Genomic DNA, 27,107 nt, shown 5'->3' on the forward strand with positions numbered 1-27,107 from the left:
AACAGAAGGGGAAGGGGTATTTGTAGGATTACTTACATGTGGGAGTAATGTCAGGGGAGGAGGGCTGATAGCGGGTTGTAAAGAGAATAAATAAATAATCTAATTAAAAACAGATAAAAAAATACATACATGGACTTCATGACACTGAAAAGCTTCTGTAAGTCAAAGGATACCACCAATAGGACCAGTTGAGATTCTACAGATTTGTAAAAGATCTTCAATCACCCTAAAGCAGACAGAGGGTTAAACTCCAAATATTTAAAGTACTAAAGAAGTTAAGACAAAGAATCCAAATAATCCAATTAAAAAATTCAGTGCAGACCTAAAACTGAAAACTCTCCTCAGAGAAATCTTGAATGACTGAGAAGCATTTAAAGATCTGAGAATACAGCAACCAAACCAGGAACCTCATATTGTTCTCTCAGATTTCCAGACTCACTCTGGCTCTGCTAGGGCCAAACTTTAGTGCTTAGGAATTGTCGTGAAGAAATGGTACTGGCTGCTTCCATTCTTTTCATGAAAAGGCAGAATGAAAAGGGAGAAGGACTAGCAAGGTGAGGGACACCAAATGCCAAGAAACACATGGATGCTCATGGGTTGGACCCATGTTTATTGAAGACAGACACCAACTCTATGAGTAACAGGTCAAAACTTAAGAAAGGAAATTCTGACTGTATAGGACTTTCTTTAACTTGTTGGTGAATGCTTTTGACTCTAAAGCAAATTAGAAGCTGCAAAAGTTCTGATCTGGGATTTCACACAAACACATGAGTGCGCATGTGTACATGTGCACATGGACACACATACACACATACATTGAAACAGAGAGAGGGAAAGAGAGAGAGAGAGAGAGAGAGAGAGAGAGAGAGAGAGAGAGAGAGAGAGAGAGAGATATTAAAATATCTACACATTAATACCTGAAGGAAGTTTTATAGGATACATTTTATTATTATTATTATTTTGTTTTGTTTTAACTGTTGCATCTTCTTCAGATTTTCTAAGTCTGAACATCAGAGATCCTGTTTTTTTTTTTTTTTTTCTAGTGAGATTTTTATCACCAGATTCTGAGTCTGGCACCGGTTATTTTAGGATATTTTCCTTAATTCATGAATGCCATACAAAGCAATAAAGCCAAGCACATACATAATTATAAAAGCTAGGAAGTACATACTCCAGTTGGAAGGAGATAAAGGCACTGGAGGTGGTCCACTGTCTATACTACCTCCATGGCCACGTAGTTGACAGTCTGGTGGTTCCCATGTGTTATTACAATGGCAGTGGTCTTTATTGTTGCAGACTCCTTGCATATGGCATAACTGTGGTGTACAGTTACTTACCAGAACAGACTTGCTGACACACTTTCTGTCAAGACATATATGGTCTGGAGCACAAGGTGTGCCATCGCTCACTGCTCCAACGTCATCTATGGTGATCCCAAAATGATAGTCCATAGTCCAGCAGGTGTTATTACTGAAGTGAGTAAAATGCACTGTCTCATGGTTTCTCCTTTGGGGAAGTTGTATCACATTCTCACACTGAATTCGCCCACAGAGTACATCAGTGAGCTCGCATATTTTATACTTAGAGCTATCATTGCCACAGTTCCCAAAGCGGTCACCACGTCTGTTCATTTCCATGTAGCAAATTTCATCTGCACTTCTACTTCTCTTGCCAAAAATCTCCCGACACTGCCTATTATGTCGTTGACATTCCATTTTATAGCAATAACCACCACGACTGCAACGGATTCCATCTGCTTTATACACATCTCCTGGACACTCACCTGAAGTTCCATTGCACCACTCTGGAAGGTCACACTCATTTTTCTCTTGTCTACACACAGTGCCTGCTTTAAGGAACTGGCAATTTTTACAACAACGTCCAAAAGCACATTTAGCACCTGGTTTGAAAACACAGTTGCTGCTACAGCAAGGATCTTGTAAACAGGATTCAGAGTTCCCACAATCACACTGCTCTCCTTCTTCAACCAAGTTATTGCCACACTTGGTCGGCATCAGGTTTATTGTTTTTAGTGCATCTGGAATATCATACAAGCAACTTCTTTTGGTAACAACTGAAAACATTTCTTCATAACTACAGTTACTGAATTTTGGAGAATTCGATTTATGTGGGGCCATTATGCAGCTATGTAACCCACATGTACATGCACTTCCATCATGCATCATGCCAAAGTTATGACCCATCTCATGTGCTATGATGAATGCCATATCTGATAACGAATCAGAAAGAAAACTGTTAACTGCACAGTTAAGAGTTAAACAAACTGTACCTACATAAGCTAACCCTAAATATATACCATAACTACGTCTGACAAAAAGGTGTATGATATCATGTCTAACACGTTTCCCAATCGTTTTTATCTTCCAATTACAGAATGCACCTAGGACCTTTGACATTTCTTGTTCTACATTGATAAGATTATTTTGACTCCACACTTCAAGTTTGGTTAAAACCACATCAGTTTGTATTTGAAGATAATAACCATTTATTCCATTGACTACTTGCAACATATCTTGAATACAAGTCGTGGTATTGTTATTTCTATGAACGTATCGTTTATGATCTATTACTACAAAATAATCAATAAACCTGTGATGGGTCCACCAATTCTCATAGGGGATTTGCAAAAGAGTAGAGGCATTGCTTTCTTGAAGCTTCATTTGTCGTGCTATTTCCTCTTCTGATAACCCACATCTCATGGGAGATGGTTCTGACTCCCCACTCTCCATTTTATAAGCCAGATGTTCAAATGTTGACGTTGAGCTCTTGGGCATGATTTCATAAGTTGTGCCATTTATCTCTAGTGTGCCTTGCAAGCTCCCAAAACAGGTATTGACAATGACCAGGGACTCTGGGTCTTCATCCACATAGCCATGGTAGTAGCAGTCGTTCTGCACAAAAGGCTGTTCTTCAAGGAGATCACCTTGGTCACTATAAGTGAATAATAAGAAGTTTCTGGATATCAAGTTTTTCTTGGGTTTCATAGTGATTATGTGCCTCTGCCCCCCAATGTTCAGGCTATAGGACAGCCAACCTGGTGAAATATTATTTCCTCTAGTGACAGTGACCCTCAAGGGTATCACTACTTCTGGAAGGCTACTGTACTTAGCATGTCCAATTGGTGAATATGCAGAGAAGAGCATCTTCCACAGGCAGAACTTAAGGAACATGTTCCTTTTATGGACCAGGACCTTAGCCCCAGTCATTATATTTTATTAGAGCGTCAAGGAGGAGCTTGAGAAGTCCTTGGTGTCCCAATCCTCACTTTGTGTGGTTGCAGGCAGCACTGGTCTCTTCTGACAGAGTTGAGTCATAAGGGTGGCAGGACTAAAAAAAACAGGCAAATAAGCTCAAACACAGCTATTGGTAAATCATGGTCAAGTTAAGTTAGATGGCATAACTGCAGAGAATGGGTTAAAATCAATTAGTCATTGTTCCAAGATATTTTAACAGTTTGTTTCCATTTTTCCTTAGATATGATTGTATACACTTTGGCCTTATGCTGAGCAACGAACTGGTCTATGGGTTGAATTTGGAAATGAGATTTGTTCACACTGGAGACAATATGTCATTAGGAGTCATTTTATTGTAATATTCATTAAGTGAACTCATAGCTATAGATATCCTCCTAGGTTATATGACATTTAGTCTAAACATAAATATTATAAATATGGGTTCCCTATTATGACTTAAATTCAATCTGAACTGGTGAGCTTCCTTTTTTTTTTTTTTTTTTTTTTTTTTTTTACTATTGAAACCATGAGCAACTTATAGGCAGTCCACCATTATAGCTTGTAATAGGTATGTGACATATGGGTAAGATTATTGTCATCTTTACTCTGGAAACCAATAGGGAATTTTTAGATATATATGAAAAATTGCCTAAATGTCAAATTCCCAAGTTTACTACCATCTAGTAATACGGTATCTGTATTATTTTTCCTTAAGCATGTGGTATCCTCATCAATATTGTTTTCGCTTTACCTGTACCTTTGTACTTATAGCATTAGCAATATCCTGTAGTGATTGACAATGTCCTTGGAAAACAGCTCAAAAAGATGTAATCCATTTTACGTACTGGAGAGAATTTTAGGCAGCTTAATTTGAGGCATAGTCTTTCTCTTTATAATCAAATGAATTAAAAATATATGTATATATAAATAAAAATATATAACATGTATATATATACATATATATACACACACACACACACACACACACACATATATATATGTCTCTCTATGCCCCTGCTTTTATAGTTGTAGGTTTTACTATCAGTTATCACTCATCATATATTTCTGCCTTATGCAGTCCTCACATCATCCATGACTCTTAGTCATCCTGCTATAATTTTCTCTATATATATTTTCCTGGGACTATCTTCCTCTTCTCCCTCATTCTTTACTAGACAGATAACTTCTTGTGTATGATAAATGATACATAGATAGCCAAGCCAAAAATGGTAACATTCACTTCTAAGAGAAATATGCAATGTTTGTCTTACCTTCCTCAGGATGATTGTTTTTAACTCCATCAACTTATAAGAAAATTACATGTTTCTTAATAGTTGAAGAATAGTCCATTTTGTAAATGTACTACATTTCATTATCTCATCATCAAGGATGTTCTTCTGGGCTCTTTGCCATTTCTGACTCTTATAAATAGGGAAGCTACAAACATGGATGAGTAATTATTCCTCCATTGAAGTGTTGAGTCCTTTGGTTATATGTTCAAGGTTCAGACAGATATATCTTGGAGTAAATCTATTTTCCTATGTTTGAGGAATCTCCATTCTGATTTCCTTATTAGTTGCACCAGTTTATACTCCTCCAAGCCCTAAGTAATTGTTCCTGTTATCTCACTGCTGTCAGTATGTGTTATTTTTAATTTTGTTAGTTTTGTCCTTTGTGACTGGAATAAAATGAAATTTGAAAGCATTCCAAAGTTTTCTGTTGAAAGTGGGGTACATCTGGAAGCTTAGTTCATAAAGATATTCTTCCTTGAGACTTACTCCTCTTTCTCTTCCTCCTCTTCCTCCTCCTCTTCCTCCTTCTACTCTTACTTCTTCATTTTTGTTATTATTTATCTCCTTATTTATTTGTTCCTTTTTGTTCTTTTGAGACAGTTTCTATGTTCTGTCTTGTCTGTCATAAGTCTCACTGTGTAGACCAGGTTGACAAAATTCCTCCCTCCCTTAGATCCAGCTGTTAGGCATTTTCTCAATTAGTGATCAAGGGTGGGAGGGCCCATTGTGGGTGGTGCCTTCCCTGAACTGGTAGTCTTGGGTTCTATAAGAAAGCAGGCTGAGCAAGCCAGGGGAAGCAAGCTAGTAAGTAACATCCCTCCATGGCCTCTGCATCAGCTCCTGCTTCCTGACCTGTTTGAGTCCCAGTCCTGACTTCCTTTGGTGATGAGCAGAAATGTGGAAATGTAAGCTGAATAAATCCTTTCCTCCAAAACTTGCTTCTTGGTCATGAAGTTTGTGCAGGAGTAGAAACCCTGACTAAGACGGTAGATAACAGAGAGCACAATGTTCTACTACTTGAGAAACCATCACACTGAAGAAGCATCCTAAAGTTTGTCATTCCTTAGCAATATGAGAGGAAGTTTGACAATGAGGGCATCATGTTGTACAGGTTTTAGATTCTGCATTTTCCAGACAATGGATTTATTCCATTTAGTAATACAGTGCGTTTGTTCTACCTAATGATACCATTATAGAAAATTATCAAGGAGTGAAAACACAAGGTCAATTATGTGCTGTTTAGAAACAAAGTGTTATAACATCTAAATGAGCAAGAGTTGGAAATCCAAACAGGGGCATAGGGCAGAAGGAAGGATCATCAGGGACCTATGGCACATGCCTTTATTTCTGGAACTGGGGAGGCAGAGGCAGGCAGATCTCTGAGTTTCAGGCCAACCTGGTCTACACAGTGAGGGTTATAACAGACAGGAAAGAACATAGAAACTGTCACAAAAGAACAAAAAGGAAAAAACAAATAAGGAGATAAATAGTAACAAAAATGAAGAAGTAAGAGTAGAAGGAGGAAGAGAAGGAGGAAAAGAAAGAGAAAGAGGAGGAGGTCTCAAGGAAGAATATCTTTATGAACTAAGCTTCCAGATACCCCACTTTCAACAGAAAACTTTGAAATGCTTTCAAATTTCATTTTATTCCAGTCACAATGGCCAAAACTAACAAATACTATAATTCAAACAAAAAGTCATTATAAAACTGGGTAAAACTCTTTACCAATTGTAAATCTGATAGAGGGTCATTACATAGAATATCCAAACAACTACAAAGAAACAAACCCAGAAAAGGCCCAAACCAAACACAAACACTGAACATCAGGACAACAAGTAACCTAATTATAATCATGGAATAGAATGAAAGAGTTCTCATGAGGTAGCATAAAATGGTTGTACAACATTTAAAAGGTTAAAGCTCTGAAGACCACAGGACATCCAAATGACCACTATTTTGAGATATTATATTACTCAAGCCAGAATGGGCAAGGTCAATAAAACAAATGACTGGAGGTGCTAGAGAGGATATAGTTAAAGAATAATGTTCATTCATTACTTATATGCACACAGGCTGATAGAGCCACTGTTTTTTTTAAATAATTTTTATTAGGTATTTTCCTCATTTACATTTCCAATGCTATCCCAAAAGTCCCCCATACCCTCAACCACACTACCCTACCCAACCACTCCCACTCCCACTTTTTGGCACTGGCATTCCCCTGTACTGGGGCACATAAAGTTTACAAGTCCAATGGGCCTCTCTTTACATTGATGGCCAACTAGGCCATCTTTTGATACATATGCCACTAGAGTCAAGAGCTCCCGGGTACTAGTTAGTTCATAATGTTGTTCCACCTATAGGGTTGCAAATCCCCCCAGCTCCTTGGATATTTTCTATAGCTCCTCCATTGGGGGCCCTGTGATCCATTCAATAGCTGACTGTGAGCATCCACTTCTGTGTTTACTAGGCCCCTGGCATAGCCACATAAGAGACAGCTATATCTGGGTAATTTCAGGAAAATATTGCTAGTGTATGCAATGGTGTCAGCGTTTGGAAGCTGATTATGGGATTCATCCCCGGGTATGGCAGTCTCTAGATGTTCCATCCTTTCGTCACAGCTCCAAACTTTGACTCCGTAACTCCTTCCATGGGTGTTTTATTCCAAATTCTTTTTTTAAAATATTTTTTTTAGAATTAATTTTTTTTAATTAGGTATTTTCCTCATTTACATTTCAAATGCTATCCAAAAAGTCCCCAATACACTCCCCCCCAACTCCCCTACCCACCCACTCCCACTTTTTGGCCCTGGCATTCCCCTGTACTGGGGCATATAAAGTTTGTGTGTCCAATGGGCCTCTCTTTCCAGTGATGGCCGACTAGGCCATCTTTTGATACATATGCAGCTAGAGTCAAGAGCTCTGGGGTACTGGTTAGTTCATAATGTTGTTCCACCTATAGGGTTGCAGATCCCTTTAGCTCCTTGGGTACTTTCTCTAGCTCCTCCATTGGGTTCCCTGTGATCTATCCAATAGCTGACTGTGAGCATCCACTTCTGTGTTTGCTCGGCCCTGGCATAGTCTCACAAGAGATAGCTATATCAGGGTCCTTTCAGCCAACGCTTAGTGTATGCAATGGTGTCAGCGTTTGGAAGCTGATTATGGGGTAGATCCCTGGACATGACAGTCTCTAGATGTTCCATCCTTTCGTCACAACTCCAAACTGTGTCTCTGTAACTCCTTTCATGGGTGTTTTCTTCCCAATTCTAAAAAGGGGCAAAGTGTCCACACTTTGGTCTTCGTTCTTTTTGAGTTTCAAGCGTTTAGCAAACTGTATCTTATATCTTGGGTATCCTAAGTTTCTGGGCTAATATCCACTTATCAGTGAGTACATATTGTGTGAGTTCCTTTTTGATTGGGTTTCCTCACTCAGAATGTTGCCCTCCAGGTACATCCACTTGCCTAGGAATTTCATAAATTCATTCTTTGACTAGCTGAGTAGTACTCCATTGTGTACATGTAACACATTTTCTGTATCCATTCCTCTGTTGAGGGGCATCTGGGTTCTTTCCAGCTTCTGGCTATTATAAATAAGGCTGCTATGAACATAGTGGAGAATGTGTCCGATTACCGATTTGGACATCTTCTGGATATATGCCCAGGAGAGGTATTTCAGGATCCTCTGGTAGTACTATGTCCAATTTTCTGAGGAACCACCAGACTGATTTCCAGAGTGGTTGTAGAAGCTTGCAATCCCACCAACAATGGTGGAGTGTTCCTCTTTCCCCACATCCTCACCAGCATCTGCTGTCACCTGAATTTTTGGTCTTAGCCATTCTGACTGTTGTGAGGTGGAATCTCAGGGTTGTTTTGAGTTGCATTTCCCTGATGATTAAAAATGCTGAACATTTTTTCAGGTGCTTCTCTGCCATTCGGTATTCTTCAGGTGAGAATTCTTTGTTCAGCTCTGAACCACATTTTTTAATGGAATTATTTGATTTTTCTGGAGTTCACCTTCTTGAGTTCGTTATATATATTGGATATTAGTCCCCTATCTGATTTGGGATAGGTAAAGATCCTTTCCCAATCTGTTGGTTGTCTTTTTGTCTTATTGATGGTGTCTTTTGCTTTGCAGAAGCTTTGCAATTTTATGAGGTCCCATTTATCAATTCTCGATCTTACAGCACAAGCCATAGCTGTTCTATTCAGGAATTTTTCCCCTGTGCCCATATCTTCGAGGGCTTTCCCTACATTCTCCTCTATAAGTTTCAGTGTCTCTGTTTTTATGTGGAGTTCCTTAATCCACTTAGTTTTGACCTTAGTACAAGGAGATAGGAATGGACCAATTCACATTTTTCTACATGATAACATCCAGTTGTGCCAGCACCATTTGTTGAAAATGCTGTCGTTTTTTCACCGGATGGTTTTAGCTCCCTTGTCAAAGATCAAGTGACCATAGGAGTGTGGGTTCATCTCTGGGTCTTCAATTCTGTTCCATTGGTCTACTTGTCTGTCACTATACCATTACCATGCAGTTTTTATCACAAGTGCTCTGTAGTACAGCTTTAGGTCAGGCATGGTGATTCCACCAGAGGTTCTTTTATCCTTGAGAAGATTTTTTGCTATCCTAGGTTTTTTGTTATTCCAGATAAGTTTGCTGATTGCCCGTTCTAATTCGTTGAAGAATTGAGTTGGGATTTTGATGGGGATTGCATAGAATCTGTAGATTGCTTTTGGTAAAATAGCCATTTTTACTATATTGATCCTGCCAATCCATGAGCATGGGAGATCTTTCCATCTTCTGAGATCTTCTTTAATTTCTTTCTTTAGAGACTTGAAGTTCTTATCATACAGATCTTTCACTTTCTTTTTTTAGAGTGATGCCAAGGTATTTTATATTATTTGTGATTATTGAGAAAGATGTTGTTCCCCTAATTTCTTTCTCAGCCTGTTTATCCTTTGTGTACAGAAACGCCATTGACTTGTTTGAGTTAATTTTATATCCAGCTACTTCATTGAAACTGTTTATCAGGATTAGGAGTTCTCTGTTGGAATTTTTAGGGTCACTTATAAATACTATCATATCGTCTGCAAAAAGTGATATTTTGACTTCTTCCTTTCCAATTTGTATCCCCTTGATCTCCTTTTGTTGTCTAATTCCTCTGGCTAGGAATTCAAGCACAATGTTGAATAGGTAGGGAGAGAGTCTGACAGCCTTGTCTAGTCCCTGATTTTAGTGGGATTGCTTCCAGCTTCTCAACATTTACTTTGATGTTGGATACTGGTTTGCTGTAGATTGCTTTTATCATGGTTAGGTATGGGCCTTGAATTCCTGATCTTTCCAAGTCTTTTATCATGATTGGATTTTGTCAAAAGCTTTCTCTACATCTAACAAGATGATAATGTGGTTTTTGTCTTTGAGTTTGTTTATATGCTGGATTATGTTGATTTATTTCCATATATTGAATCATCCCTGCATTCCTGGGATGAAACCTACTTGGTCAGGATGGATGATTGTTTTGATGTGTTCTTGGATTCGATTAGCGAGAACTTTATTTAGGATTTTTGCATTGATTCATAAGGGAAATTGGTCTGAAGTTCTCTATCTTTGTTGGGTCTTTTTGTGGTTTAGGTATCAGAGTAATTGTGGCTTCATAGAATGAGTTGGGTAGAGAAAATTCTGTTTCTATTCTGTGGAATTGTTTGTGAAGAACTAGGATTAGATCTTCTTTGAAGCTCTGATAGAACTCTGCATTAAACTCATCTGGTCCTCGGCCTTTTTTGGTAGGGAGTCTATTAATGACTGCTTCTATTGCTTTAGGGGATATAGGGCTGTTTAGATCATTAATCTGATCATGATTTAACTTTGGTACCTCGTATCTGACTAGAAACTTGTCCATTTAATCCAGGTTTTCCTGTTTTGTTGAGTATAGCCTTTTGTAGAAGGATCTGATGGTGTTTTGGATTTCTTCAGGATCTGTTATTATGTCTCTCTTTTCATTTCTGATTTTGTTAATTAGGATGCTTTCCCTGTGCCTTCTAGTGATTCTGGCCAAGGGTTTATCTATCTTGTTGATTTTCTCAAAGAACCAGCTCCTCGTTTGGTTAATTCTTTGAATAGTTCTTCTTGTTTCCACTTGGTTGATTTCGCCCCTGAGTTTTTTTATTTCCTGCCATCTACTCGTCTTGGGTGAATTTGCTTCCATTTGTTCTAGAGCTTTTAGGTGTTTTGTCAAGCTGCTAATGTGTGCTCTCTCTAGTTTCTTTTTGGAGGCACTCAGAGCTATGTGTTTTCCTCTTAAACATGCTTTCATTGTGTCCCATAAGTTTGGGTATGTTGTGGCTTCATTTTCATTAAACTCCAAAAAGTCCTTAATTTCTTTATTTCTTCCTTGACCAAGTTATCATTGAGAAGAGTGTTGTTCAGTTTCCACCTCGCGGGACCTACTCCAAAATTGACCATAATTGGTCACAAAACAGGCCTCAACAGATACAAAAATATTGAAATTGTCCCATGTATCCTATCAGACCACCATGGCCTAAGACTGATCTTCAATAAAAACATAAATAACGGAAAGCCAACACAAGCCCCTTCCGCTCCACTCGAGCCTAGGGCTACCTTGCCAGCGGAGTTGCCTGACACCCGCAAGGGCCCACACAGGATTCCCCACGGGATCCTAAGACCTCTGGTGAGTGGAACACAGCGACTGCCCCAATCCAATCGCGCAGAACCTGAGACTGCGGTACATAGGGAAGCAGACTACCCGGGCCTGACCTGGGGCACAAGCCCCTTCCACTCCACTCGAGCCCCGGGCTACCTTGCCAGCGGAGTCGCCTGACACCTGCAAGGGCCCACACAGGATTCCACATGGGATCCTAAGACCTCTAGTTAGTGGAACACAACTCCTGCCAGGAGTCCGGTTCGAACACCAGATATCTGGGTACATTCCCTGAAAGAAGAGAGCTTGCCTTCAGAGAATACTCTGCCCATGGAAACTAAGGAGAGTGCTACCCTTTCAGGTCTGCTTATAGAGGCTAACAGATTCACCTGAAGAACAAGCTCTTAACAGAGACAACTATAACAGCTAGCTTCAGAGATTACCAGATGGCGAAAGGCAAACGTAAGAATCCTACTAAAAGAAATCAAGACCACTCACCATCATCAGAACGCAGCACTCCCACCCCACCTAGTCCTGGGCACCCCAACACAACCGAAAATCTAGACCCAGATTTAAAAACATTTCTCATGATGATGATAGAGGACATGAAGAAGGACTTTCATAAGTCACTTAAAGAATTACAGGAGAGCACTGCTAAAGAGTTACAAGTCCTTAAAGAAAAGCAGGAAAACACAGCCAAACAGGTAGAAGTCCTTAAAGAAAAATAGGAAAACACATCCAAACAGGAAATGGAAATGAACAAAACCATACTAGAAGTAAAAAGGGAAGTAGACACAATAAAGAAAACATAAAGCGAGGCAACGCTGGAGATAGAAACCCTAGGAAAGAGACCTGGAACCATAGATGCGAGCATCAGCAACAGAATAAAAGAAATGGAAGAGAGAATCTCAGGTGCAGAAGATTCCATAGAGAACATCGACACAACAGTCAAAGAAAATACAAAATGCAAAAGGATCCTAACTCAAAACATCCAGGAAATCCAGGACACAATGAGAAGACCAAACCTACGGATAATAGGAATTGATGAGAATGAAGATTTTCAACTTAAAGGGCCAGCTAATATCTTCAACAAAATAATAGAAGAAAACTTCCCAAACCTAAAGAAAGACATGCCCATGATCATACAAGAAGCCTACAGAACTCCAAATAGACTGGACCAGAAAAGAAATTCCTCCCGACACATGATAATCAGAACAACAAATGCACTAAATAAAGATAGAATATTAAAAGCAGTAAGGGAGAAAGGTCAAGTAACATATAAAGGAAGGCCTATCAGAATTACACCAGACTTTTCACCAGAGAATATGAAATCCAGAAGAGTCTGGACAGATGTTATACAGACACGAAGAGAATACAAATGCCAGCCCAGGCTTCTATACCCGGCCAAACTCTCAATTACCATAGATGGAGAAACCAAAGTATTCCACGACAAAACCAAATTCATGCAATATCTTTCCACGAATCCAGCCCTTCAAAGGATAATAACAGAAAAGAAGCAATACAAGGACGGAAGTTAGGCCCTAGAACAAGCAAGAAAGTAATCCCTCAACAAATCAAAAAGAAGACAGCCACAAGAACAGAATGCCAACTCTAACAACAAAAATAAAAGGAAGCAACAATTACTTTTCCTTAATATCTCTTAATATCAATGGACTCAATTCCCCAATAAAAGGACATAGACTAACAGACTGGCTACACAAACAGGACCCAACATTCTGCTGCTTACAGGAAACACATCTCAGGGAAAAAGACAGACACTACCTCAGAGTGAAAGGCTTGAAAATAATTTTCCAAGCAAATGGTCTGAAGAAACAGGCTGGAGTAGCCATTCTAATATTGGATAAAATCGACTTCCAACCCAAAGTTATCAAAAAAGACAAGGAGGGACACTTCATACTCATCAAAGGTAAAATCCTCCAAGGGGAACTCTCAATTCTGAATATCTATCCTCCAAATGCAAGGGCAGCCACATTCATTAAAGACACTTTAGTAAAGCTCAAAGCACACATTGCACCTCACACAATAATAGTGGGAGACTTCAACACACCACTTTCATCAATGGACAGATCGTGGAAACAGAAACTAAACAGGGACACAGTGAAACTAACAGAAGTTATGAAACAAATGGACCTGACAGATATATACAGAACATTTTATCCTAAAACAAAAGGATATACCTTCTTCTCAGCACCTCACAGGACCTTCTCCAAAATTGACCATATAATTGGTCACAAAACAGGCCTCAACAGATACAAAAATATTGAAATTGTCCCATGTATCCTATCAGACCACCATGGCCTAAGACTGATCTTCAATAACAACATAAATAACGAAAAGCCAACATTCACATGGAAACTGAACAACACTCTTCTCAATGATACCTTGGTCAAGGAAGGAATAAAGAAAGAAATTAAAGACTTTTTAGAGTTTAATGAAAATGAAGCCACAACGTACCCAAACCTATGGGACACAATGAAAGCATTTCTAAGAGGGAAACTCATAGCTCTGAGTGCCTCCAAGAAGAAACTGGAGAGAGCACATACTAGCAGCTTGACAACACATCTAAAAGCTCTAGAAAAAAAGGAAGCAAATTCATCCAAAAGGAGTAGAAGGCAGGAAATAATCAAACTCAAGGGGTGAAATCAACCAAGTGGAAACAAGAAGAACTATTCAAAGAATTAACCAAACGAGGAGTTGGTTCTTTGAGAAAATCAACAAGATAGATAAACCCTTAGCTAGACTCACTAAAGGGCACAGGGAAAGCATCCTAATTAACAAAATCAGAAATGAAAAGGGAGACATAACAACAGATCCTGAAGAAATCCAAAATACCATCAGATCCTTCTACAAAAGGCTATACTCAACAAAACTGGAAAACCTGGACGAAATGGACAAATTTCTGGACAGAATCTAGGTACCAAAGTTGAATCAGGATCAAGTTGACCATCTAAACAGTCCCATATCACCTAAAGATATAGAAGCAGTTTTTAATAGTCTCCCAGCCAAAAAAAGCCCAGGACCAGCCGGGTTTAGTGCAGAGTTCTATCAGACCTTCAAAGAAGATCTAATTCCAGTTCTGCACAAACTATTTCACAAAATAGAAGTAAAAGGTACTCACACAACTCATTCTATGAAGCCACTATTACTCTGATACCTAAACCACAGAAAGACCCAACAAAGATAGAAAACTTCAGACCAATTTCTCTTATGAATATCGATGCAAAAATCCTCAATAAAATTCTCGCTAACCGAATCCAAGAACACATTAAAGCAATCATCCATCCTGACCAAGTAGGTTTTATTCCAGGGATGCAGGGATGGTTTAATATACGAAAATCCATCAATGTAATCCATTATATGAACAAACTCAAAGACAAAAACCACATGATCATCTCATTAGATGCAGAAAAAGCATTTGACAAGATCCAACACCCATTCATGATAAAAGTTTTGGAAAGATCAGGAATTCAAGGCCCATACCTAAACATGATAAAAGCAATCTACAGCAAACCAGTAGGCAACATCAAAGTAAATGGAGAGAAGCTGGAAGCAATCCCACTAAAATCAGGGACTAGACAAGGCTGCCAACTTTCTCCCTACCTTTTCAACATAGTACTTGAAGTATTAGCCAGAGCAATTCGACAACAAAAGGAGATCAAGGGGATACAAATTGGAAAAGAGGAAGTCAAAATATCACTTTTTGCAGATGATATGATAGTATATATAAGTGACCCTAAAATTCTACCAGAGAACTCCTAAACCTGATAAACAGCTTCGGTGAAGTAGCTGGATATAAAATAAACTCAAACAAGTCAATGGCCTTTCTCTATACAAAGAATAAACAGGCTGAGAAAGAAATTAGGGAAACAACACCCTTCTCAATAGTCACAAATAATATAAAATATCTTGGCATGACTCTAACTACGGAGGTGAAAGATCTGTATAAAAACTTCAAATCTCTGAAGAAAGAAATTAAAGAAGATCTCAGAAGATGGAAAGATCTTCCATGCTCATGGATTGGCAGGATCAACATTGTAAAAATGGCTATCTTGCCAAAAGCAATCTACAGATTCAATGCATTCCCCATTAAAATTCCAACTCAATTCTTCAATGAATTAGAACGAGCAATTTGCAAATTTATCTGGAATAACAAAAAACCTAGGATAGATAAAAAGTCTTCTCAAGGATAAAAGAACCTCTGGTGGAATCACCATGCCTCACCTAAAGCTTTACTACAGAGCAATTGTGATAAAAACTGCATGGTACTGGTACAGAGACAGACAAGTAGACCAATGGAATATAATTGAAGACCCGGAAATGAACCCACACACCTATGGTCACTTGAACTTCGACAAGGGAGCTATAACCATCCAGTGGAAGAAAGACAGCATTTTCAATAAATGGTGCTGGCACAACTGGTTGTTATCATGTAGAAGAATTCGAATCGATCCATACTTATCTCCTTGTACTAAGGTCAAATCTAAGTGGATCAAGGAACCTCAAATAAACCAGAGACACTGAAACTTATAGAGGAGAAAGTGGGAAAAAGCCTTGAAGATATGGGCACAGGGGAAAAATTCCTGAACAGAACAGCAATGGCTTGTGCTGTAAGATCGAGAATTGACAAATGAGACCTAATGAAACTCCAAAGTTTCTGCAAGGCAAAAGACACCGTCAATAAGACAAAAAGACCACCAACAGATCGGGAAAGGTTCTTTACCTATTCTAAATCAGATAGGGGACTAATATCCAACATATATAAAGAACTCAATAAGGTGAACTTCAGAAAATCAAATAACCCCATTAAAATTGGGGCTCAGAACTGAACAAAGAATTCTCACCTGAGGAATACCGAATGGCAGAGAAGCACCTGAAAAAATGTTCAACATCCTTAATCATCAGGGAAATGCAAATCAAAACAACCCTGAGATTCCACCTCACAACAGTCAGAATGGCTAAGATCAAAAATTCAGGTGACAGCAGATGCTGGCGTGTATGTGGAGAATGAGGAACACTCCTCCATTGTTGGTGGGATTGCAGGCTTGTACAACCACTCTGGAAATCATTCTGGTGGTTCCTCAGAAAATTGGACATAGTATTACCGGAGGATCCAGCAATACCTCTCCTGGGCATATATCCAGAAGATGCCCCAACTGGTAAGAAGGACGCATGCTCCACTATGTTCATAGCAGTCTTATTTATAATAGCCAGAAGCTGGAAAGAACGCAGATGCCCCTCAACAGAGGAATGGATACAGAAAATGTGGTACATCTACACAATGGAGTACTACTCAGCTGTTAAAAAGAATGAATTTATGAAATTCCTAGCCAAATGGATGGACCTGGAGGGCATCATCCTGTGTGAGGTAACACATTCACAAAGGAACTCACACAATATGTACTCACTGATAAGTGGATACTAGCCCCAAACCTAGGATACCCAAGATATAAGATACAATTCGCCAAACACATGAAACTCAAGAAGAATGAAGACTGAAGTGTGGACACTATGCCCCTCCTTAGAATTGGGAACAAAACACCCATGGAAGGAGTTACAGAGACAAAGTTTGGAACTGAGTTGAAAGGATGGACCATGTAGAGACTGCCATATCCAGGGATCCACCCCATATTCAGCATCCAAATGCTGACACAATTGCATACACTAGCAAGATTTTATTGAAAGGACCCAGATGTAGCTGTCTCTTGTGAGACTATGCCAGGGTCTAGCAAACACAGAAGTGGATGCTCACAGTCAGCTAATGGATGGATCACAGGGCTCCCAATGGAGGAGCTAGAGAAAGTAGCCAAGGAGCCAACGGGATCTGCAACCCTATAGGTGGAACAACATTATGAACTAACCAGTACCCCGGAGCTCTTGACTCTAGCTGCATATGTATCAAAAGATGGCCTAGTCGGCCATCACTGCAAAGAGAGGCCCATTGGACAAGCAAACTTTATATGCCCCAGTACAGGGGAACGCCAGGGCCAAAAAGGGGGAGTGGGTGGGTAGGGGAGTGGGAGTGGGTGGGTATGGGGGACTTTTGGTATAGCATTGGAAAAGTAAATGAACTAAATACCTAATAAAAATGGAAAAAAAAGAGTAAATCCAATTGGTCATCTCGCAGATCTCATCCTGAAGAGCAGTTGTTTGTGATGTGGTGATTCCCATCGAGGCAGCGTCTGAAATATTATCGGGCTTATGTCAAGCCGTTGAGAGTCTGTGGTACTGTTTATGAGTAGATGCTCTTTAATCCATTAATACACATATATGTACATATATAAAATGTATATTATTTTACAAAAAAAAAAGGTGTCGTTCACCAAGCCTGGATTTAAGTTTTTCTTAACCTAGAACTTGCTCTATTCTAGGCTGTCTTTGAACTCAAAAGATCTGCTTGCCTTTGCCTCCTGGGATTTTGTCTCCTGCCATGCCTTGACCTAAACTTAGGTGGGTGGAATCTTGCCCCAAATTACTACTCCTTCATTCAATATAATATTCTTGAACACAGGATTCATGTCCATATCACTTCCTGGTACCCCTTTAATACTCAAACCATGTATTTTATATTTTTCCTTTCTAAGCTTGCTATTCTTGTTCAAAACATTCTTCATGAGACTTAACCAGAGAACCAAGTCTCTGCTGGGCTTTTTTTTTTTTTTTTTTTTTTTTTTTTTTTTTTTTTTTGAGATTAAGTTAGTTTTAAAAACCTTTGTAGTGATGGGCAGGGACACTCCAGTAACTGTTGAGACTTATATTCAGTGAATTTTAGGGTTCTGTATATTAGGGATTGGGAAATATAAAGAAAGAGAAAATAATAATTTTTATTGATTATTCTTTGAGTAGATCCTGCATCCTTTAAAAGAATTATTTTTCATATTTATTGAGATATAATTGATAAATAAATTTTGTATATTTAAAATAAAAAAAAAGAAAGAAAATCTTCATTCTCATCTATTCCTGTTATCCGTAGGTTTGGTCTTCACATTGTGTCCTGGATTTCCTGGATGTTTTGAGTTAGGGTCTTTTTGCATTTTCCATTTTCTTTGATTGTTGTTCCGATGTTCTCTATGGAATCTTCTGCACCTGAAATTCTCTCTTCCATCTCTTGTATTCTGTTGCTAATGCTCGCATCTATGGTTCCAGATTTCTTTCCTAGGGTTTCTATCTCCAGCGTTGCCTCACTTTGGGTTTTTTTTAGTGTCTACTTCCCTTTTTAGGTCTTCGATGGTTGCATTCAATTCCATCTCCTGTTTGGTTGTGTTTTCCTGCAATTCTTTAAGGGATTTTTGTGCTTCCTCTTTAATCTTTTCTACCTGTTTAGTACTGTTCTCCTGTATTTCTTTAAGTGAGTTATTAAAGTCCTTCTTTATTTCCTCTACCATCATCATGAGATATGCTTTTTACATCCAGGTCCAGCTTTTGGGGTGTGTTGGGATGCCCTGGACTGGGCGAAGTGGGAGTGCTGGGTTCTGATGACGGTGAATGGTCTTGGTTTCTGTTAGTAAGATTCTTAAGTTTACCTTTCACCATCTGGTAATGTCTGGAGTTGGTTGTTATAGTTATCTCTGTTTAGAGATTGTTCCTCTGGTGATTTTGTTACCCTCTATCAGCAGACCTGGGAGACTAGTTCTCTCCTCTGAGTTTCAGTGGTCAGAGTAATCTCTGCAGGCAAGCTCTCCTCTTACAGGGAAGGTGCACAGATATCTGGCCTTCGGACCTCCCTCCTGGCCTAAGATGAAGGCCCAAAAAGGACCTTTCCCAGAAGCTGTGTTGCTTTGCCCTGTCACAGAAGCTGTTAGCTTCTGTAGTCCACACTCTCACCTGTAAAGACTACTTTTGGTGGAGTCTCGGAACCAAGATGTCTTCCCCAGATGCTGAGGCAAAGCCCTCCAGGGCTGGGCAGACATCTATCCTCTGGCCGGGAAGGTGCCCGGATGTCTGGAGCCCGAAAAGGGTGCTGCTTCAGAAGCTCTGTGGCTCCCACCTGTCCCAGAAGCTGTTAGCTTCTGTAGTTGTGAACCACTGTTTAAATCAGTATGAAGGTTTCTCAAAAAGCTGGAATGATTGACCACAAGATCCAACTCTACCATAACAGAGCATCTATCCAAAGTACTTATCTTTCGACAGAGGTACCTATTTATCCATGTTCACTGAAGTTCTAGTCTTTGTCGCCAGAAATCTAAAGCAGCATCGATGTCCCTCACCTGATAAGTAGATGATGAAAATATGAAATATTTCTGTATGTCACACTGCTCAACTGTTAAGAAAAATGTAATTATGAAATTTGCAGGTATGTAGTTAGGACTAGAGACAATATCCTGATGGTAGTAATCCAGAAACAAAACCGTTGCATGATTTTTCTTCTGAAGGTGACAGCCTTTCAACCTGTCTGCTTCATTTAGACTATCCACATAATTTAGGAAGCTAGTTAGGTGCCAGAGAAGATTCAGAAATGGAGCACCGTTTTATAAAGACATAAAGAGAAATTTAGAAGAGAGGGGTGAACTGGAGAACTGATGGGAGGACAATATCTACGGGGTGATATGAGGAGGGATAACTAATCCTAAAAGCCTTTTGAAAATCTGTATAGAATCTAACTATAGTAGTTTTCTAAATTTGTATTTATATAAATGGAATTTAAATGGAGTTACTCTATGGCAAGGAATCCAATGCCTGAAATTATCATTATATACTACAGAATTAAATAGCCAACACCATAAGTAAATTATATATTTTTTGAATTGTTGTCTAAAAGGGTTCCATAGGCAATCCTAATCTTATATTGACAGCTAATAGGTTATCCTTCACAACATTATGGTAGGATACTATTTCTGAACATACCACATACTTACACAAAGACACTGGGAAAATGAATTGGTGTTCTACTAGAATCTTCTCTCCTATTGACTAGTATTCATAGGGCTTGGAGTTACTCTGAATGCTGCTGCAGGAGAAAAGTAGCCATTAGTCCCACAAACTACTAACCCTGTTAGCTACAATAGCCTGCTGGCACAGTACAGCCACTAGTGCAATAGGACTCCCAATGTTATGGGTATAACCCACCAATTTTTATTGTCTTTAAGGCCCTTTCCATAAAAAGAACCCCATACCTGACATGGCTAAAGTGGTTAAGAACCTGATACTAGGTCAACTATGCATCTGAGGGAAGCCCTACAAGAAACATTCTGCTAAATGAACATAGCAATAAAATGACTCCTGGCCATTTGCTATGCCCACAGATCACTTTATCACTGGTTTCTCATCACAGAAGCTTCTTACAGCAACTAACAGTGAGACCCACTACTGGACAGCATGCAGAGAGTAAGAGACTTTGGAGTACTCAATCCTAAATGGTATTTCTGTGTTACACTTGTACCGTCAGTGTCTTGGGATGTATGCAGAGGAAGAGGAAAGAAGATTATAAGAGCCAGATGAAGTAAAGACTCCTAGGAAACAACATATTCCAGACACAGCTAGACCGATGTACACATGAATTTATAGAGTTGTAGATACCATACCCTAATTTTGCATACTTTCAAAGCAAACAAAATCCCTGAGTGGATAATGGGAAATGAGGACAATGTGTGTGTTAGGGTTTTATTGCTGTGAAGAGACACCATGGCCACAGCAACTCTTATGAGGAAAACTTTTAATTGGGACAGTCTTACAGATTTAGAGGTTTAGTCCATTATCATCTTGGCAGAAATCATAGAGGCATTCTTGGCAGACAACAAGAAGAAAGAGACTGGGCCTAGCTTGAGCATTTGAAACATCAAGCCACCCCCCTTCACCAGTAACATACTTCCTCTAACAAGGCCATACCTACTCCAAAGAATTCATATCTCCTAATAATGTCCCTCCCTGGTGAACAGGCAATCAGACATATGAATCTATGTGGACTATTCCTATTCAAAACAACACTATATTCCACTGCTAATTAAGAAGTTATGTGTAAATAATACCTTCTGGGTCATAAATAATCAGTTTTCTTTAGTAGAATGACCCTGAGTATATCAACCACAGCCAAGAGGGCAAATAGCTGGCCAACACAAAGTAGACTCCACTGTTTTGTCTTGTTTTGGTGTCTCTGTGTTATATACATGCTTTAGTTTTATTTGACTTTGCTTATTTTCTCTCTCTTTTTTTAAGGAAGCAGTATGAATTGGGGATATTTGTCCAGGGGGATATCTGGAAGGATTTTGTTGAATTGAAAGATAAAGACACATATTTTTGTCTGATAAATAAATAAATAATAAAATTAAAGCAAACAAACTAGTTTGGGTTTGGAAAAAGGGCCCAGTGGATGAAGTGCTTACAATAGTATAACACGAAAATTTAGATTCACAGAGCCCACAGAGGTTGGGGAGGTTAATGACATCTGTCAACACTAGCTCTTTGAAGTGAGAGAAGCCAAGAAGATTCTGTGGGTTGCTTGCTAGTAATGATAGCATAAATCGAGAACATCAGATTCTATAAGATACTATGTCTCAAAAGCTAAAGAAGAATATTATATAGGAACACACCGGGAGCTTCAGGAAGGTGTGGAAAAAGATATACCTTCCTGAAGCTTCTCTCTCTCTCTCTGTGTGTGTGTGTGTGTGTATAAATTCATGAAATAAATTTAAGTAAGACATGATGATTCCCATCACATACTAACTTCATACTAACACCCATACTAACTAGAGAGAATGCAGAAAGCAACAAGCTAAACAAGGAAATGGCAGAAGTGTGTTCCAATATGACTGGAACTTGACTCCTCATCAAAAATCCTAAGGGGAAGAGGACATACAAGAGATCATCCTTGTGCCTAAGGGAATAGAACTGCCATTCAAGACTTTTGTATGTACATCAGTGGAGATGGCTCAGTGGCAGAGAACACTTACTGCTCTTTCTATTCCTATTGTTAACCCACATCTCATGGGAAATGATTCTGACTCATCACTATTCAACTTTTAAAGCAAATGTTCATATGTGAAAGTTGAGTTCTTGGGCATGATTTTGTAAGCTCTGTCATTTTTCTCTAGTATGCCTAGAAAACCTTCCTAAACAAGTTTTGGTAGGTTATGGGTCTTCATCCCCATGGCCATGGTAGTAGGAGCCATTTTGCACAAAAGGAGATTTCAAGATGACCTTGGTTACTGTAGTGAGAAGTTTCTGGATATCAAGTATTTCTTGGTTTTCATAGCGATTATGTGTCTCTGTCCCCCAAAGTGTAGGCTAGCCTGGGGTAATATTATTTCAGGTATTGACAGTTATCCTCAAGGGCATCACTACTTTTGGAAGGCTACTGTATTAAGCACATATAGTTGGCGACCATGCAGAAGAGGAAGAACATCTTCACATAGGCAGAATTTAAGGAACATGTTCCTTTTATGGACCAGGGCCTTAGCCCCAGTCATTATATCCTTTTGAAGAGCCAAGGAGGAGCTTGTGAAATCCTTGCTCTCCTAATCCTCAGTATGGTTGCAGTCAGCATTAGTCTTTAATGATTCATAAGAGCAGCAGGACAAACAAAAAGGAAAACTAAAACAAAAGCTAGGTAAATAAGGGCAGATGTAGCTATAGGTAAATCAGGGTCAAGTCAGGTTAGAGAAGAAAAAAGCAGAGAATGACTAAAATTAAAGTGTTGTAAAGTATACTTGTTCCTGTACAGATATAGTTATCATAACACTCACAGCTTTTAGTAACATGTACTCCTTTCCACATTGTTTCTGAATGTCTGAATTGTTGACTGTTCATCAAGATCAATTGAAAACGTCCTTAGCTGAAAATTAAGTATATGTAAGTATATATATGTGTGTGTGTGTGTGTGTGTGTGTGTGTGTGTGTGTGTGTACATTTATGTATGTGTGTGTGTGTGTGTGTGTGTGTGTGTGTGATTCAAATTCTAACCCCCCCAAAATGCTTCCCTGGTTATTAAGTACATTTATATGCTTCTTTCTGTCTGCCCTTGTTATTGCCATGGGTGGCACACATTTCTCTGTGGGTATCATTCACATGTGTATTTGACATTTTCTTCCTTGTTATTATGATGACTATCTGAGTGTGTACACTAGTGCAGATGTGAAGCTTGTGTGCACATTAATTTGTGTGTGGAGGGCATGGTTCTTCCTGGCTAGTAAGTCCTTGAAAACTACACACCCTGCTTAGGTAGTTACTTCTCACAGTTCAACATTTTATTTATGTATAGTACTTGTGTAGATATAATCATGTTTTCATGTTTCTTTTTGCAGAGGCCATGGATCGCTTTTTGATGCAGAGCTGGTCGCTAATAGGGGAAATACTAACTGTTTAGCAAGCCTTAGCAGTCCACATCGGCCTGCCTCCTCATTGCTGGCCTTGAAGGCACAGGCCACAAACCAGGCTTTTCATCTCGGTTCTGGGGATCATTGTCACGTCTGTATGCTTGTGAAACATTCATTTTATTGAATGAGTGCTCTCCCTTTTCTGGCCTTGTCATCTTTACTGTATTGTTATTTGGAAAAAAAAAGTTAAAAGATATAATGCATTACCATATAAGGTGCTAAGAACCTCTTGCTTAAGTAAAAGAATAAATAAAAGACATCTGAGGGCAAGGTAATGAAACTGTCATTCAGACTCTTACATGCTGGGTCACTATCCATGAGTGCTTTGACTTAGTTTTAGTAATTATAGCATTTGTGTTCTGGTGTGAGGAAAATAATTATTTTGTGTAGCATTGTCAGGATTGGCTTCTGTTGCGAGACGCATAAAAGCCAGGTGAAGACAGATGAAGTATTTATAGTCTCTTGTGAATTCTCACACAACAATCTTTATTCCAAGATGGGTTTTAAAATATTTTGTGGGCAAGACCATAATAAGAAAAGAACATGGGCATCCCTTTATCTGATAATAAGCCTTTAGATAATACAGGAGAGACACACAATCCTGACAACAAACAACAGAAACTGAGGGAATCCAAAAGCTTATTGAGCCTTCAGGACAACTTGACCTACACAAGGTGATCTCCCTTGAAGCTAAAGAAACCAGAATGTAAGGCTGTGAAGGACCTTTTGTTAGTAAAAAGTCAGTAGAGTTCTGGTTGGTCAGAACAAACCCTTACCCTCAGATATGATAGAATGAGTGATTTGCTAGCTTCGAATTTGTAGTTATTTGCTTTGTGTCTCCCAGTTAGGTTTATTTTATAAAAGCTACAGATCCTTGAATCTGCTGGAGGGGGAGTTCTGAACTGTGAGGTTTCAATGAGGGGAGAACCAAGGATGTGAAAATAAATAGGACAGAAAGCCTTTATAAGCTGATGGCTCACACCTGCAATTTGTTAAGGAGCACTGTGTCTCGTGCACTGCTTACATTTGGAAACATGGACAAAATCAGCAGAAACCTATCACAAACGGGACAGAGTCAGCAGGAAGTTGATCAAGCAATGTTGTGCAAAGGGAACGAACACAAGCGTTCTCTAGTGTTATATAGAGTGCACACAATAGCTTTGGGACTGATAACTACTGCCTTTCAGGGGCAAAGTAGAGTTTCTAGAGAGTGAAAACTTGAATCCCTTGAGGACCTGGACCCAGTACCAGAATTAAAGTTCCTTTTATCCTTTCAAAGCCTTGGTTTGGGACCAGGGTTAAATTAAACATTTTGCAGAATCATATTGATGAGGCCATTTGGGGTGTTCAGCAGACCAGACACCTGGTATGGAATGGTGTAGTGGAAGCAACACAGAAGGAACCTGTGGGGATGGGGTGGATATTGGGGGGATGCTAGAACTTAGCTACAAGCAAGCTGGGTTGGCAGATTATGCTGAGGCCCTGTCATTATTTTGAGGACAGGCTGTCTGACTTTAAATTATTTTTTAACATTAAATAGGGAATATAAATTTTATTTTCAAAGAAAACAGGGTTTGCTTATATTTATTTTATCCATCATATATTTGTAAATATCTGCATGATCTCATTTTATAGACAAAGTTGATTAACGATTAGGTGTCAGGACCTATCATTTTCTGTTATATATTTTCAGGAAATAATATCCAAGCTTTAATTACCTTCCTAGATTGGTAAAGGGAAATGATGAAACTCAAGGTTCAGCATAGGACAAAGTGTCCCCTTACTCTATAATGAGAAAGCCTTACCCCTGAGATGACCAAGGGTGCTAACCAGAATATGTAGCTTTCTATACTGGATCTAGGGATTAAAGGGAAGAAGGCATGGATTGTTGTGCAGAGTATTGAAGAATGTCCCATTGGCTGAGGGAAGCTAATCTTCAAGAGCTGAGTTGGATGCTGAAATTTCTGGCATCAGTGGAGGGCTTAGATCATAGCAATCAGAATTGTGGGTGTGATCTTTCCTAGTTGTGCTGAATTTCTAGAGTTGACAATAGTGTTAATGTTGGCTTGATTTATGCCAGTTGGCTGAGAAAATGCCCCATAAGATCAGGATGTTGAACATGTAGAAGTACCTGTAGAACATTTTCTTTTATTTAATAACTGATGGAGGGCCCAGCCCATTGTTGCTGATATTAGGGTGTTGATCCAAAATGGCAGTGGTTCCTACCCTCTTTAAGTTCCTGCCCTGACTTCCTTTGATGATAGACAGTGATAAGGAAGTGTAAGAAATATGCCCTTTGCTCATCAGGTTGTTTGGTTATAGTGTTTCATTGCAGCAACAGTACACTTAACCAGAGAGGTTTGTTGGGGTAATTTTGAACTCTGTGTGACAGTCACCTGCAGAATGAAATCTACTTATACCATGCAGGAGAAACTACAGCAACTGTGAGATGAACCTAAATTATTCTCTCTGGTTTCCAATTTCAATCTGGCTCTCCTAGGAGCAGATTTTAGTAGACAGGAGTTGCCACCAGGAAATGGGATTTGGAGACTCCCTCTGTGTGTGTGTGTGTGTGTGTACAAAACAATAGAAAGGGAAAGGGGCTTAATGCTGTGACAAACCAAATGGAAAGAAACACATTCAAAGGGCCATGGTTTGGGCCTATGCTATAGGACACAGACACAAATTCTGTTGAAAAATAAGGCAACAGATTGCTTACAATAAAGAAAGGTGGGAATGCATCTGACGTCCTTTTATTTGGTGGTAAATGCTTTCGATATTCAAACAAGGGTAACTGGTCTCTAGCACTTCTGGCCTGTGATTCCAGATACACCCATAGTGATATTCTTTCAGTGAGAAGTCTTTGTAGTAATAGATGAAGGTCCAGAAGGAATCATGTTTTATTCTTTTGTCTTTTTTGATTCCCTTTTTGATCCCCTTTTGGTTCCCTTTTTGATTCCTCTTTTGTTCCTCTTTTGGTTCCTCTTTTCTGGATTCCCTTTTGGATTTCCTTTTACTTTTATTACGTTCCACACTTGATGTTTTAGGTGAAGTGTGAGCATTAGGATCTGGTTCTTTTACTGCTTTTCCTTTTCAGGGTGATGCTATCACCAAAATCAGCAAAATTAAGAAGAACATTCCAATAGTAAAAGGAATAATAAGCCCCACCAGGATTTTTACCTTTACCAGATTTCCTCTTGCTAGGCAATGTCCCAGAAGATGGTCCACTGTCTATACTACCTCCTAAGCCAGGTAGTCAACAGTCTGGTAGTTCCCATATGACATCACAATGGCAGTGGTGTTTATTTGCAGACACCTTGCATATTGCATAGACTTTCTGAACAGTTACTAAACAAAATAGACTTACTGACACACTTTCTTTCAATGCATATATGTTCTGGTCCACAAGCTGTGCCATCGTCCACTGCTCCGCTGTCCTCTATAGTACTACCAAAATGATAGTCCATAGTCCAGCCGTGAAGTGAGTTCAATGCAGTGTTTCATGGTTTCTCCTAAGTGGAATCTCTTCCACATTATCACACTGAATTTTTCCACAGAGTACATCAGCCATGTCACA

General features: G+C 39.2%; 2 protein-coding genes across 3 annotated transcripts in view; both read right to left on the reverse strand.

The window, feature by feature from the left end:
• The window catches only part of Adam34l (a disintegrin and metallopeptidase domain 34 like), a 78,536-nt gene that overhangs the window by 47,846 nt on the left and 3,583 nt on the right, over positions 1-27,107 (reverse strand). The window lies entirely within an intron of this gene.
• On the reverse strand, positions 924-26,766 carry Gm5347 (predicted gene 5347). Of its 2 annotated transcripts, NM_001079931.2 has the most exons (3): positions 26,711-26,757; positions 20,078-20,169; positions 924-3,348 (listed from the first exon to the last, which is right to left on the reverse strand). In NM_001079931.2, the coding sequence occupies exon 3, from the start codon at positions 3,225-3,227 to the stop codon at positions 1,086-1,088; it is 2,142 nt and encodes a 713-aa protein (NP_001073400.1). In that variant the 5' UTR covers positions 3,228-3,348; positions 20,078-20,169; positions 26,711-26,757; the 3' UTR covers positions 924-1,085. The 2 variants fall into 2 exon arrangements, with proteins under 2 accessions (NP_001073400.1, XP_006509519.1); XM_006509456.2 differs by lacking the exon at positions 20,078-20,169 and having other exon boundaries at positions 1,086-3,348; positions 26,711-26,766.

Source organism: Mus musculus, chromosome 8 (genome assembly GCF_000001635.26).
Source record: "Mus musculus strain C57BL/6J chromosome 8, GRCm38.p6 C57BL/6J".
Lineage (NCBI taxonomy): Eukaryota > Metazoa > Chordata > Mammalia > Rodentia > Muridae > Mus > Mus musculus.

Coding starts and splice junctions, on each gene's coding strand:
- Gm5347 (NM_001079931.2), bottom strand. CDS start 3,227: ATGACTGGGGCTAAGGTCCTGGTCCATAAAAGGAACATGTTCCTTAAG.